Source organism: Mauremys reevesii, linkage group 7 (assembly GCF_016161935.1).
Source record: "Mauremys reevesii isolate NIE-2019 linkage group 7, ASM1616193v1, whole genome shotgun sequence".
Taxonomy (NCBI): domain Eukaryota; kingdom Metazoa; phylum Chordata; order Testudines; family Geoemydidae; genus Mauremys; species Mauremys reevesii.
In genome coordinates, this window is record NC_052629.1 from 47126164 (window position 1) to 47141955 (window position 15792).

General features: G+C 41.3%; 1 protein-coding gene across 12 annotated transcripts in view; it reads right to left on the reverse strand.

Annotated features, from left to right (window-relative positions):
- Positions 1-4578: 4578 nt before the first annotated feature.
- The window catches only part of ARID5B (AT-rich interaction domain 5B), a 148844-nt gene continuing 137630 nt past the window's right edge, over positions 4579-15792 (reverse strand). For all 12 annotated transcript variants that reach the window (XM_039481429.1, XM_039481438.1, XM_039481436.1 and 9 more), the window contains 2 exons: positions 15248-15446; positions 4579-10531 (listed from right to left, as the gene is read on the reverse strand). In XM_039481429.1, coding sequence (XP_039337363.1) covers positions 8387-10531; positions 15248-15446 — 2344 coding nt within the window. In that variant the 3' untranslated portion in view covers positions 4579-8386. The remainder of the gene's footprint in view (positions 10532-15247; positions 15447-15792) is intronic.

Sequence of the window (15792 nt, forward strand, 5' to 3'; positions counted from 1 at the left end):
CCTTCCCCACAACTGCTCTCTGGTGGGGCTGCTGAAAATGGCTAAACATGCCAAGCCTTTTTATAACCTTCCAGTCTCCTCTGCCATGTGACCTCCTGATCAGCCTCAACAGCTGTGCACAGATCCAGATCAGGTGACTTCATTGCCAGGTGACCACTCCCCTCATAAACCAGTTCTTCTGAGTAGGTGCCTGCTTTCTGGCTTGGGTGTTTGTGTTTGAACAGAGGCCCACCACCAATATTAACAACACTTGCTAACCTTGGGCCAATTATGGAGGCAAAAGTACAAGAGAAAAGGCAAACAAACCCACATTCATAATGGAGTTTGCAGTCTGATAAAGCTACATACAGAGAGTTCAGTAGATGAAACAGAATTCTTAAGCTGTACATAGACAAAGTCCCTAGATAGTCACACTGTGCTGTCATGTCTGCATTAACTGGAAAATCCTGTTGCAACATGGATGTCCCTAACTGGGCCAGGCAATCACAGGCCAGGGCAGTTAGACTTGTAGGCCAAGAGTTTCAAAAATGAGAGTCTAACCCTAGGCTCCAACCTCCAGAGGTAAGCTCCAGTTCTAAATATGTTCGACCTCATTTGCCAAAGTGCTGAGTACCCAGAACTCCCACTAATGCGGTGAAAGCAGTACATCTGAAAAGCAAGCCACTGTACTTAGGAGTCTAAAGATGTATTCAGAAGCCTGACGTTGGGCCCACATTTTTGAAAAGCATGGTAACATTTTCAAAAGCACCCAAGTGCTTTAGGTGCTACACACCTTTGAGGCTCTGTGCCTAAGTCACTTTTGAAAATGGGCCTTAAGAGCCTACGTCCGATTGATTTCAATGTGAAAAATCCCTTAGGCACAGGTTTTTAAAGGCATTTAGGTGCCTAAAGATGCAGATAGGTGCGTAAGGGCGTTTTCAAAAGCAGTTAGGTACCTAACGCCCATTGAAAGTCAATGGGAATGGAGCTCCAATGGCTCAGCTGCTCAAAGTTTATGTGCTTAAGGCTCACTGAGAGGTAAGTGCCCTGGTACCTTTAAGGAGCTGGGCCTAAGTGCATAATTTAGATTTGAAAATGGGACCTAGCAAGGCCCACCCCCCATGGCTTGCTGCCCCAGGCACGCGCTTGGAGCGCTGGTGCCTGGAGCCACCCCTGGCTCCTAGATCACGTAGGTATTTTTGAAACTGCTACCCTGTGATCATATGTCCTTAGGGAAATGTGCTTGAGTTAGACAATCCTGTGTAGGCACCTGGGGAGCTAACACTAAGCAACCACCTGAAAACTTGGCACTGAGTAAAGGGGAGAAAAAGTGCTGTGCCCTTGAAGTTTGTAACAGCTTTTAAAAACTTTTTCGTGTTGAATAACCAGCCCTAGCCATAGCGCCTCCTGTCTGCCACTGAAGGCGAAGTGGTAGCACCAAAGGGGCCCGTTCAGTCTGCCAACAGCCCAGCCCAGTGACAGTTACAGTGGAGACATGCTCAGATTTAACTTCCAAAGGGTTGGGTTATTCTGTCAGCAGAATGAAGCAACTTAAAGGGGAAAAACGAAAAGGAGCAAACCAGAACCTGTGCCTGCTTTTGTAATTGTTCACTGTTAGCTGCGGTATGGAAACGTTGTGCAGGAACTTTGAATAGTTCCTCTTGCTCTTTTTTTTTTTTCCTAATCTCCTGCTAAATTTTAACCCTGTCATTACAGCAACCCAGAACAAAATTAAGCACATTCTACAAAAAAGTACTGACCCCAAAAAGAAGAATTGAAGCACCCTAATAATAATCCTCTGGTGTTCAATAGCACCTTCCATGTTTAGATTCACAAAGCAATTACCCATTAGTTACAGCTGGGGAAACTGAAGCACAGCATGGTGAAGGGGCTGGCCCGTGATAATGCAACAAGTGAGTGGCGGAGTCCAACTTCGTGCTGAAATCTCCTGCTGCCCAGTCTGCTCAAACGACAAAACATGCTGCCTTCAGGTTGACCATAAATATAAATGGTTTTGCATCACTTACAAAGAAAAGATTTTGTTTTTCAAACTAAACGACATCATTTAATTTGTAAGCCCTACGTAAACACATGCCTTGGCTGCACACAAGCATGTGCCAGTTTACTGGAAGCAGTGTTGCCCCTGCATGGGTGCGCTGATTGCATTTGAAGGGTGGTTTATTAACATTCCGCTTAAACCACGTAAACTGGCCACACATCCTTTTGCACTGGTTTAACGATGTTGATATAAAAGTTCAACACTGTATGGAGACACGCCTTTAGTACTGCTCATATACTTGGTCCTGTTGGCTCCCTCAGCCTTCTGAATCCAGCCTGCATAGTTTACTGATTAAAAAAGGGTTCTACTAGTGTCAGCACTGCCTTGGCACCATAGTGGCAGAAATTCAAACTGCAGCACTGGGGATGGGGGAGGAGCTGAGGGCCAGAGGCAGAATTGAGCTGGGGGGGGCACATGATGTGTGTATGTGGCGGGGGGGGCGTGGCAGGCCAGTGGAGCTGGCCTGGGGAGGGCCAGAGAATGATGGGGGTGGCTGAATGGGATTGGGGTGTAGTTGGTCAGGGGGTGGGTGAGCCTGGGTCACACTCCCACCTCCACCTCCTCCATGGGGGCTGGCCCAGGCCCCGCTGCTCCCCCCTCCACTATTTCTCTGTGCTCCACAGTGTGGGGGGGGGGCGCTATACTACAGTATCCACATACATTCCATTTTAACATTTGACATGTAGCTGGTCAAACTACCCCATGGTCTCATTCCGCCCCAGGGGAGGTGATGGGCATCGAGCTAAAACACGACTGGGAGGCCTGCCTTGTGGTCCCAGCACTACAGCGGATTTACTATATGCTCTGGGACCAATCACCTAGACTGGCATTTTCAATAGCACCTAAGGAAGTTAATGGGATTTGGATGCCTAATGCGTTTAGGCAGCTTTGACAATCCCAGACATTATGCCCACTGTGCCTCAGTTTCTCCAGCTACATAGCTAATCCGTCTTTGTGTCTGTGTCATTCCTTAATATTTAAGCAATTTGCCAGGTGCTGTACACGAGTGAAATTCACTCCCTCCGTGCAGGAGGCCTGAGTTGGCCTTGTGTGGGTGGGGAGAGGAGGGATGGAAATGCCTTAAATCTGCAGGCAGGCCAGAGGGCTGACCTGCAGTATTTACATAAGCCCAGGAAATGCAGATGCCCCTTTAGTGCTGCACCTTTGCAGCTCAGTCCAGCTCACCCATATGTAAAATACGCATATAAAACATTTCTCCGTATTGATGTCAGCTGTTACCGCTCCCTAGGAACTGATGCCTTGAGCCAGACCCTCACTTAGTAGCTACTAGGATAGCTCCATTGAGTTCAGTGCAACTGCACTGATCATCTAGACCCTCAGCCTTTCTGGTATTGTCTCTCATTTCCCTAATGTTTTTGATTATTTTCCTTTAACCGTGAGGTATGTCTGGCAGCCTCATCTGGTGCTGCTATCGGTGTAATCAGTATTTGTTCTGTTGTACTGATGATTGATGAGATACCATTCTCTCACTTTCTGTGCTGTACACGGAACTAGTTCCTTTGGGTGGGAGCTTATTTTGTTCAGACTGTCAGTACACTAACTCAGTGTTTGCAGCATGCTTTGTGCTCCTCACCTGGAAGATGGCATGTGAGTGCAATGCGTCATCATCATAATTGCCAATAGCTTTACCCTATCATACTGTAGGGAAGCCCTAGCATAAAGAGGCATTGGCTCTTGGGAATTCTGATGAGGTCACGTTCACATTTGCTTGGTGCTGGGAATTTATGGGTGTGGGGGAGGTTTCAATGTTGTCTATGCATAGGATGACATGCAGCCTAGTTCTGAGGGCCCATAGAATCACTTAAGCCATTAATTGGGACTATACACTGGCCCTAAGCATTGTGGTGAATTTGCCCTTAATGCTGAGGTCTGGTGTATGACTGCAATGTAAATACATGCTGAAAATACACAGTATTAATTGATGTTCTCCAGCTAGACAGGTTGGGAATGTAACAGGGTACTGGCATATTTTATTGAAAGGCAGTTTTCTTAAAGGGCCACCATGATTTTTGGAACCAGCTGGGAATATAACTAATGTGAGTTTTAGTTAGAGGTTGTTTACTGTCATCAGCTAAATTGCTAGCTAACATCTGACTCCAGAATCTTTATTGTTGGTTGAGCCAGAAAGAAGAGAGAGATTGATTTTCAGATGCCACCCTGAATCTGCAGTGCTAGCAGTTAGAAAAATCTCCTTCTGAAATGCAAATGGAATAAATGTATTATGGAAGTCACTGACTGAGCCTGAATGTTATCCAGTGAAGGACTATTTTTACTGGCAGTCTTCTGGCCATAGCCCCACTTTAATGAGAGAGAAGTGCAGCCATGGAGGAACATTGAAGATACCTGTCTCTACCTCATTCAGTAAACTGTAAACTTCCAGTTCTTTAATCTAATCATTAGCGGGAGGGGATATTTTCTCGAGAGAAGCCAATATAAAAGGGTTGAAAGGTTGGCTGGGATAATATGTAATCCCTTGTGATAAGAGCTGTTTACAGAATTAGTACTCAAACACAAACGGGAACAGATAGTAGCATTTTTTATTAAATATTACAGTGGATCAAAAAGTACAAAATATCTTTTGCCTGCTATGTGATTGGGAAACTATTGGCACATAATACAGTATCAAAAGCATTAATAAGTACAATTTGGAAAACATACAAAAATTGAGTGTTTATAGTTGGCTCAGCTTTATTTCTGGTAGTGTTTAAACTAATGCAAAGGTTACTCAATAACCTTTTAAATGGGATACTATATAATATTACTGGGCCATTTTGCTATATACAGATAATCACCTTACAGAGCATATAGGCTACATAACTTGAATCACAAAAAGTATACAATATTTACAACAAATGAAAGTTAAAAAAGTATAAACAGCTAGTAGATTATGCTGCCATTATTAGAACATATTTAAAACTGGGGGAGAGGGGAACAAGTGAAATATCAAACACATTTACAGCAAACACCTAGTAAGTGCTCATGATAATAGTTTCAATGTTGTCGGCCTCACATAAGTGAAATAATTCCCATTTCTCATTAAGATCATGACAATGGTAAAAGAAGATCAGCTGTGACCTGACTGACCACCACCACCACAAGAAAAAAAAAAGTGACTATGTGGAACAATGATTTAAAGAAATGAACCGTTCTCTTTGAAGGCACACTGCACAAAATGTTTTAGTGACCTCACAGAAACTTCCATTAGACGCATCAACATAGTAAGATACAGTACTTAAGGACTCATGCACCAATTCAATAAGTTGTAAAGTAAATACTTAGTTGCAACAAACTACTTTGTATGCCATGATACAAATGGGACCTTATCTTGTCCAGTAACTAAATAAATAAGACAGATCTATTGCAAAATGCAATCATGACAGATTTTGACCCTTACTAGAAACATATTTTGTTGCGAAAGTCAGTTAGGTTCTGTTTTAATTTCTGTTTCCTAAAGTCAAACTCAGTCTGTAACCAGAAGTTACACGAATATTGTTTTTGTTGGGCTTTTATAGTTAATTGAATCTCACAACCTTCAGAATCTGTAATGAATCTTGAACATAGTGCATTTGAATTGCAACATTTCTTGGCACTGGTTCTTGGTAAATATATTTATGACTCTATTGCCAATTAAATTCCACAGTTTCCCTTACAACCCTACCAATAACAATGGTTTTGATTGCACAAAGAAAGGCTTGTGCAATTTCATTCAATAATAAGGCCCCTTGAACTCAAACAATGCAAACAAAGCCCCATTTAAGACATTTTTTTAAAAAAAGTAGTTCTCAGCCAATGGAGAATTCAATGGTCTTTCTGAAAGATTTCCCAGATTTCTGGTAAGAGTTTTTAAACAAATAATGTACTACTTCTGTTGGGGAGTTATGCCACCATTTCTTTTTATTTGTCCTGAAGTTTTGCCCAGTATATTATGAGCTTCCTCAGACTGAAACAGCGAGTCTCCTCATGGAATAAATGAAGGAAAAAATCCCTCCTCCCCAACTCTGCACTGTGTTAACATTGTTTTAAAATGCTGTGATCAAATTCCAACACGTCATCAAAAGTGAAAGAAGAAACTTGTTGTAAACAAATGCATGAATCCAGGATGTACAGAATATCATAAACCAGTAAGAGAAATGTTCAATTTTCTGATTAAAGGGCAGGCACATACATATTTGTGTTTGCTGTAGGTTTACACATTTCCTCCCACCCCTTGATTCTTACATGATTTAGGCCTCATGCAACTTCACTAGTGATGCCTTCTATACTATGGCCTGTGACCAAATGAGCTTGTGATTTTTGTTTTCTGTACAGTATGTGGAATAGCAGAATAATCTGCATTGGCACATTTATGTTCTAGATTCTACTAGTCTGTTTACTGATCAATTAAATCTTGTTTTGCCACAGAAATATAAAGTATTTAATTGAAGAAAGTGGATCTTTAACAGTAGATGACTTCATAATTCTGGTTTCCACCTTTGTATATTAAATATGTTCCATCATATATTGTAGTTGGCATTATATCCTGGGAGGTTCTAATAGTGGCATGCAAGGTGTTTCCATTTGTATTTGTAACAGTTTTGATCATGCTGCATTTGAATAATAACTGAGATGGTTTAAATCATAACCCATTTTCACATTGTAAAATACTTCCAAGTTTAACCTCTGTCTCAATGTCTATATTTAGCTGCAGAGTGGTGATGGCTCTCAAGTGACCATTTGCTTTGGAAGGTTCTTTCATTATGGAAACTCAAAACCTGCACTCATGGGCTTTTTATACTTACAAATTATTCCCAATGACTGGGGTTGGTTGTTCAGCATGAGTGCAGAGGGCTATCACAAAAGGTGTGCAGGCTTTAAGTCCCACCACAGCTCCTTTGACTTCAGTGGAGCCATGCAGATTTTTGCCAGCTGAGAACCTAGCTCTCTGAATAGGGTTTACCTGATGCGTAGGCTTTGTGCTAGCTGGGGTGAGTTTCACTTGATGTGAACTAGGAAGAAGGAGCTGGATAAGTGAGCATCACTGCTTCACCCACTATTCAGACTACTGAACCTTGGGCTACTATTTAGTGGTATTCTTCTTTGTGGGGGGAGGTGCCTGCCCCCAGCCCATCCCTATTTCGAGGCACAGGACTCTTAAAACCTTTTGATTAAAAAATAAAGATTGGCTCCTGTTCTAATTTTTGACATTCTTGACATATTCTTACAACCCACAAATCCGTCTTCTGGACTCTATTGTTATTCAGCAGCTTGTTGCCAGTAAGATTTTGTTCTTTATTTCTCTGGTATGCAGGAGGGTTTCACAGCCTAGATAAGGTAAGTACAATTGTTAACAAATTCACAGACCAAAAGCTTCTGTGGCCAGTAAAGCAGTGTATGAGCCATTGTGACAACACCAGTGGGAGTGACAGGTGCTCAGCACCTATCAGGAACAGACCATAGAAAAAAAGAACTTTGTTTGCATCAATTGCATTGTTGTATAATCTACAGTATGTTTATAGCCTGAACCAATTGCTTCAGTTTGTAAACAATAATGTCACCACCAAAAAAGCTGCTCAAAAGTATAAGAACTGGAAAAATTACAAACACATACACAGACACACACACACACACACAATTAGGACAGCCACAGCCTTTAAAATAAGTTGCAGATAAAATGATACTGTTTAATTTAAAAAAAAAAAGAGCACAGGATATACTGGAAAAATGAAACTATATAAATTATGTGACCAAATGTGACACTGATAGTTCTCAAAGCGGATATGTACAGTCAAATTAAACAGTGTTTACCTTTCTGTTCTAATAGTGTTAAAATGAAGAATCTATTGCAGTTTTACTATACATTGCATTGATTGAACCTTTGAAAAATCAGGAAAGTTACCCCAAAAGCACATCTATTGATTGTATGTATTCCCTGCCTCCGCCTCTTTTTCAGATTCATCTTGAGTCCTTGACTGAATGGAACTATCTAAGGACCCTAATCCTCCACTCCCTGAAAGAAAAAAAAAAGCAAGTTTTTCCACTAGCTTCAAAGAGATCAGGATCTGTCCCTAAAGTTCCATTGGTTTGCTCTGATCTTTGCTCTCGACATATGTAAGACCTTTCAAAAAACTAATATGCAAAATGAAATGATTTGGGCAGTAGGTGTGGGAGCTGGAATTACAAACTGTAAAGTAGTTTTGTCTCAGTCAGATTTGAAGCATTCAGCTACATGGGATGAGACTACTTACTGGTTAACAAAAATATTGATTTCTAATTCTGCAAGACATTATCACAGGGAAAGGAATGTAGCTAACAACATTTTTTCTCAGATACTTTTTAAAAAAAAAGGATTTACAGTTTTGTGCTCGGATGTACAGAAGACAGCTGGGAAGGTGGAAAGGCAGCTTGAGGATTTATAGCAGCTAAAGGATAAATGCTATTGTGCAAAAGGTCACCGTATGAACTTCCTACAGGTGTTGCTGCAGCTAAGTGTCTATAGAGTTGCTGAGAATTTGCAGGGGATGTAAGAAATTGTCTTTGCACCATGAAGGAATGAAGAGCCAAAGGCTGCATTAGTGGAGAAAGCACAGTCTGATTTTTCAAGTACTGCAAAGGATGAGAGTATCCAGCTGGGATGCGATTGTTCAACCCCGCACACAGAGTTCCTGGGTACAAGCCTGTGAAGATAGGAGTTGAGAGGGGAAATTTGTGGCTTTCCAACGTGTTGCCAGAATGTAGACCATGAACTAATTTGCTGCCTTCGCCCTCTCGGTCGGGAACCTTTTCCTTTGCAGGTACCTCCTTTGGTAAGTGCAGAGGAGAGACAGCTCGGATTTTTTTTTCAGAAATGACTTTGTCCAAATCCTCTAGGTTCCGTTTCAAAGGCCGAGCTGCCCCAATGTTTTGGGGGCTACTTTTGCGGCTTATAATTGGATGGACCATTCCTTCCATCTTTCTTAAATTCTCAAGTCTCTGATTCTGCTGTTTTCCGGACCTGTGAAGGGATTCACTATGTTTTTTAGGTGCTGACATGGTCATTGGAGAAACACGGCAAGCTTTGGGATTACAGTCTATGCTCACCCCCTGGCCGCCTGATGTATGGAACTGGGAAATACTTTTGCTTTCTTGTGGCACCATTGATGAATGTGGGAGACTGGACCCTGGAGTCTTTGCAGTCTGTTTGTGCACGCTCTTTGGAAGACTCAAATCCGTAGGCTGATCATCTGAAGAGGCTTCCACTGCAGTCTTTTTTTCTTGCTGATGCAAAGATGGGTGATAATTTAAATTAAGTTTTTCTTGGTGTTTGTGTTGAGTAAAAGTAGAAATATTTTCTGAATCTCTGAACATGTCTCGAGGGAGGTACTTTGATGTCTGTTCATTATTAAGGTGGTGTTCTGTGTGCCTATAAAGGCTGTGCAGATGAGGAGATGAGTAAAAGTCTGCCAAGAAACTGGGCACATGGGAATGCTGCAGTGCCCTTTTCTCATTCATTTTATCTTTGCAGTCCTGGATATCTGGCTTCAGTACATAAGATTCAGCAAGAGAGTTAAGGTGATGTTTTGAAAAATCACAACGCTTGGGATCTGGTTTACTTAACGTGTCAGGCTTAAAAGCTTCATTAATAGATTTCCTTTCCTCTGAATTCTTGGTTTTAAAACTCTGCACATGTTGTATTACAGATGGTCTATTAACTGCCACAGAATCAGAATTGGGGGCATGGGGAGCCTGAGATATGCTTGCAGACAGTTCATCTCTGCTGTTTAATTTCTTTTTGCTAATCAAAGGTGGAGGTGACCCATAAGGATAACTACATGACAGAGTTGCCCCACTGACCTGTGATAGAAGTTTTTTCTTTGCCAGTGGTGACATGATGCCTGGATTACCCTTTGAATAGATTAGTGGTGTGTAACTAAAACTGGGATCATCGTTAATGGAACCTGGCAGTTCCTTTTCTTTGAACATGTCAAAATTCTGTACCACAAGAACTTTGGGCGTTTGCTTTAGTGCGTTGTGTATGTCTTCATTACCTAACTGATCCAGTTTCACTGTGCAGTTTGCAATATAATCAGCCATCTCTGGCAATTTATCGTCTTCCATGTCGTTTTGACTTGCAGGGAAATTATTAAAAGGCAGTTCTTGGGGTTCACTTTCTAAACTGCCTGTAAAACTGTGTCCTCTTTGTTCTTGCTTTGTGTCATCAAGGGCATCTGTTGGGGTGTGCAAGTGTTTGACGACTGTTGGCTCCAATATGGCATCCTCTTCAGGAGGCACTGAAGCACTTGAAAAAGAGACTGAGTGCTGTACTTCCTCCTTGGGATTTTCACTGTTGGAGCTGCTTTCCATCAAATCTATCTTTTCCAGAGATACTGGCCCTGTTGCCTCTGGCAGAAGAGGCTGGGGCCCTTCAATGGGCTTCTTCGTCTCCTCCACTGCAGGATGCTCAGATAAACTTTTCTGGTCTGAAGAGTCTTGATCCTTCTCTTGTTCTGATGAAACCTAATAAAATGTTTCAATAGACAGTAATAAGAATGCAGTGCGTGTTGGCAGATTACCTATAAAAGCAAATACAGTACACAGAAGCTTCTTTTGGAAATATTCTTGTCAATCATCTTGTTGAAATCTGAAAGCTTTAATACCATGTATCAGATTTTAAACAAAGCAATCTAAGTCCCCAAAATACTGGGAAATATACCCATACCCACATTAATGACACAATTAAAATAGCAAAGGCTTGTAACCAGACTATAAATAATTGGATCATCTGATGGTTTGACCAGATAGTTTAATACTAAGGTTGTCTTCCTTCTGAATCAATTTCCTAAATACGGTAGATAATTGCACTTTTCACAACACAATTGAGAATATAAAATATTCTCATTATTCAGTCCCACATATGAAAATTATAGACCAGTCCAAGTTGGCTTTTATTATTGTGTCTATACTGTAGATATAATCCCTCCAGTTTGGCTATCTTGAAATTCAGTGATTGTAGAACAGATGAGCTACATTTGGTTCTACTTTAAAATGTTAAAAATTCTAGAAATAGAATACTAGAAGTCAATGCTATAGACTGAGAAATCACTGGTATAGCTTAACTGGGGCATGCTTTTTTTATTAATGGATTAAAATGAAGTTGTCAACATTCAGTGAGTGTGTATGCGCGCCATTATAAATATAGCTTTTATAAGGTATAGTCAATGAGACTGCTGCTCTTTATGCTTCTCCATTAATAAAGCTTGTGTGCACAATTCACACTATTCATTCCATTATGTAGAACGAATGAACTGTGACCCTGGAGGTCATTATAACGTTCCATCTGTGATACAGCTGACTGACAACCCTTTTCAAAATTGCTGTCATTCTCCTCTGACATGCCTTGGTAGAAGAGAGTCAGAAAACAGCAACATTGTGAGAGCCTTTTATTATTATTATTATTATTATTATTATTTTTCCCCTTACTTTCTTAGTTGTAAAGATAAGAGGCATCAAGAAAGTTATTATCCAAATGCTGTATTATGGTCTATCATGTCAGGGAGGGATATAAAAGTATGTAATGAATCACAACCATCTTAAAGATTTATTTCTTCACAGCTGCTTTTAAATATTCCTCTGTGTTGGGTTTTCCTATTAGTTACAGTGTCTGTTAGTCTTCATAAGTACTGTTTTTTTAAAAAAACTAATAGCTGCCTTTTCCAGTTCAAATACCATCATTAGTCCTTCACAAAGTACTATCACTGGTCTCCTGAGATTATACAATTACAGGAAAATACCAGACAGATGAGCAAAGCAGGGGGGAAAGGCAAATCAAATGTAATAATTGTACATTCTGCTCTTTGTTTTTGTTAAGCAATGGTTTGAATGAAGTTTTAGCTATTTGAAAGACATGCACAGTGTAAGCTAATAACATTTTTTTCTATTTCATTACATTGAGCAATGTCATTAGGACTCCAATAGAATAAAGGAGTCCAAAACTAAGTAATCAGCTAAAGACTCTAGTCTCCCAGTGACATCCCTGTTCATGTTTATATCCAGGTGAGTGGTGAATGTGTATTAGGAAGGACTGTATTCTTACATCTTTTCTTTACTTTTATAACTAATCCTGGCACAGACCATCCCATTCCATGGAAAGCCAGCTTCCTTGGCGGTGGGGTTTGACCCCCAAACCCCAGATGTGTTGGATCCTTGAGGATTTTCAGATGGCCAGAGCCATCTAGTCAGAGGCTGTGTGCTTCTGCACCTGTTCAAGCTCCAATGACCTCTGACTGCCTAGCAGTGAGGTTCCTTTGCAGACACGCTATCAAGGCCTTTCCTGGCTGTGACTGCCCCCACAGGTGGGTTCACTGGAACCAATATACCCTTCAGCTGTACTATATGTTCTGATTAATGTTGCTGGGGACAGAGAGAGAGATGGTGTACATATTCTCACCCCAGCTCTTGCCCAGTCCTCCCATCCCAGCCTGGACTCTAATCCTATCACACTCAAATGTAGCTCCTCAGGAGCCGAACATACAACTGAGCTCCTCTCTCTCATGAACACTGTAGGGGCATAATCTGGGAGCCCATGGCATGGAGCCCTCACTAGATGCAAAGCACAGATGAGCGCTGCAGCTGTGGATACTTCTATGCTTGAAAGCCCCACAATTTAGGTGGTTACATAGTGCTTGTGCAGCTGTCCTGACCCTGCACCAACCCCAGGGGTACAGTCCATTATGTCATCAACCCAGAAGGCCATGTATAGCGGCTGGTCCTTGGGTAACGTTTTCAGGGGAGGAAGAGTTCCCCCTGCATCGCTCAAGGTGGATGGATGGTTTATTGACAACTAGGAAGGCTAAATGGGCTGTACAGGCTTGGCGTTCCAGATCTGAATAGAGCTTCTTTAGGGGAGTTCAATTCCATGAGCTATTGCCATCACTGAACACCCACCCATAGAACAGGTGCGTATACCTTCCACTCCAAGTTACGCACTGGGCCCAGCCATCCTGTGGATAACTTGGCCCAGTAACATAGCCATTGCCTCAGAAAGAGGGACAGGATTTGGCCCTTAGTATTAAAAATATCCAAGTTACAGTCAGACAGCAGAGAATAATTCTGATACAGGAGGTTAAAATTTTACCGTAGGAAACCACTATCATTGTGCATTACAGTGTCTGTGGCTCTAATTCTTACACATTTCCGATAAACACTGCTAAGAACTCTTCCTGAAACTCACATACAAAAATAACTGCAGTTTAAGCAGCAGGAAGTTTGAGATACAAAACAACAAAAGCAAGGAAATTCAAAGTTAAGTCTGACACTCCATCCCTGGCTCGTTATGTTGTGCTTAGCTGCTGCAGTACATATGGTATGTAACATAACTCACTGATCTGAGACCAGGGCAATAAATAACCAGGCACAAAGGGATGACTGAGGAAAGGAATGCTAGCCTTAACTTCGCATTTCCTTGCTTTTGGCAATTTGTGTCGCAACCTTGCAGTTACTTAAGCAGGTTTTTGTGTGCTCTTTTCTTTATATATTTGTAATTAGTAGTGGAGATTTTTACAATGTTTCTTGCTCTCTCTATGAAGTGTCAACTTTAAAGGCTCTGTTGATCAAGTCAGTATAAAACACATATTCTGAATCAGGCAGTCTCTTATGGGTCCATTGTAAACCTGACTTTTGGGTTTTTTTGACATGATTAGAAAAAAACACTGTACTTGAAACTTAGCACACAAGGCCTCAGCCATGTACGTATTTAGCTGCTTTGCTATTTTTAAGCCATAGAAAGGAGGATTTTTGGTAGTCTTGTCAAACTAGATTTTCAGACTGGTCTAAATCCTGTACATCTGTACATGCCAGACAGCAATTGCATTGAGGGGACAATGCATGTCTTAAAAATTCTTTAAATACTTATTTCCAAGAAGGGTTGTAATGGCTCCAAATGTAGCAATTGTGATTTCCAAATAAAGGGGGACACAGTATATTTTGAATGCCATAGACAACAACAGCTTGATTAGGTCAATGGCATAGGGTGTACAATATTGTACGAGAGAGAGGGAGTAGGATTTTCAAAAGTGTCTAAGGGTAGGTCTATACTTACTCGCCGGGTCGAGGCGGAGAGTTCGACTTCTCGGAGTTCGAACTATCGTGTCTAATCTAGACGCGATAGTTCGAACTCCGAACGCGCTCCCGTCGACTCCGGAACTCCACCACCGCGAACGGCGGTGGCGGAGTCGACGGGGGAGCCGCGGACTTCGATCCCACGGCGTCTGGACAGGTAGGCAGTTCGAACTAAGGTAGTTCGACTTCAGCTATGCTATTTGCATAGCTGAAGTCGCGTACCTTAGTTCGACCCCCCCCCCCCAGTGTATACCAGGCCTAAGAGATGTCATGGCACAAGTCTCAGTGACAGTCAATGGGACTTGTGCTTCTATGTCACTTGCATACTTTTGAAAATCCCACTCACCATGTGCAATACTAAAAACTCTTATGTACATGACTTAAAACAGATGAAAGTGTGTTCTACTGACTCCTGGGGGCTGGCCTGTTGCAGGCTCTGGTCCTGTAAGCTACTCCATAGAGCCCCATTTAAGTGAATAGGGCTCTGCATAGGTGTAGGAGAGAGCTTGCAGGACAGGGGACTATGGCAAAACTCCCATTTACTTCACTGGGAAATCTGTCAAGGGCTGTGACCCTTGAATTTTAGATTTCAACCCAAAGGAGATATTTAGTCTTGTTAATAATCCAGGAAAAAATAGTTTTTGATGGAACTGTGAACACATCCATAAGTGTGGAAGTGCCATTACAGAGATTGCCATTAAAAAGTCTGCATTTGCCAACAGTTCCCACAATGTTATCAGAGGTATTGCAGTTCCCCCTACCCTTTATTTAGAGTAGGAAATCACTGTGGAAACTGCGTGGTTTCCTGTTGACTAGTGTTGACTTTTTAATGGTGACCACTGTATAATACAGTGAACAGAAACTGTATTTCCTACATCCAGTCTTGGTATTTTGCCATCATTTCTATGCAACATGGAACTTGCTGGTTGCTGTTTATAGCCCAGCACAATCATAACACTCAGAATGCCATCACAATTGGATTTCAGCTACTAAGCAAGGGAAGGCCAACTAATTTCGGAATTGTCAGGTTTAAATTATTTATTTTATCATTGGGTTTTATATTATTAAAGCAGTACACTGTTAATTGAAAAGTTAAAAAGCAGGAAATTAACTAACCTCAGATGCATCTTGGGGTTTCTGTGCATTATCTTTTTCTTTCTTGCTCTTTTGGTTTTCATTTTTGATGCGTTTTGTTCCAGACACTTTTGTTTTAGTTTCGCTCTCCTGGGAACTGTTATCCTGTTTTCGAGGTTTCACTGGAGGCAATGGCTTATCTTCCTCTCCTTTAATAAATCTTTCATATGGCAGGATTAATCTAAAGGATTAAGGAACAAATAATTGATCAGTTTTTGCAGTTCTAGTAAAGAAAAAATGTAGCGGCTCTGAGCAGTTTATTTAATAAACCTAATTTTTCTACAGCATAAACACAATTCTGTAACCTTGCCCTCAATATTTATCCCACATATGATAAAGCAACGTATTTGGCAAGATTATCAGCTGGTGCCAATCAGTAACATTCCACTGATGCCCACAGAGCATGTTGGTTATGGAGCTGAGGATCTGTCCCACAGTGTTTTCAACGGGTTTCAAAGTCAATCATATCTTTCTTTTGGTGGCCTACTCCTAAACCTGTAGAGTGAATGCCAGTAAAATGGTACAGA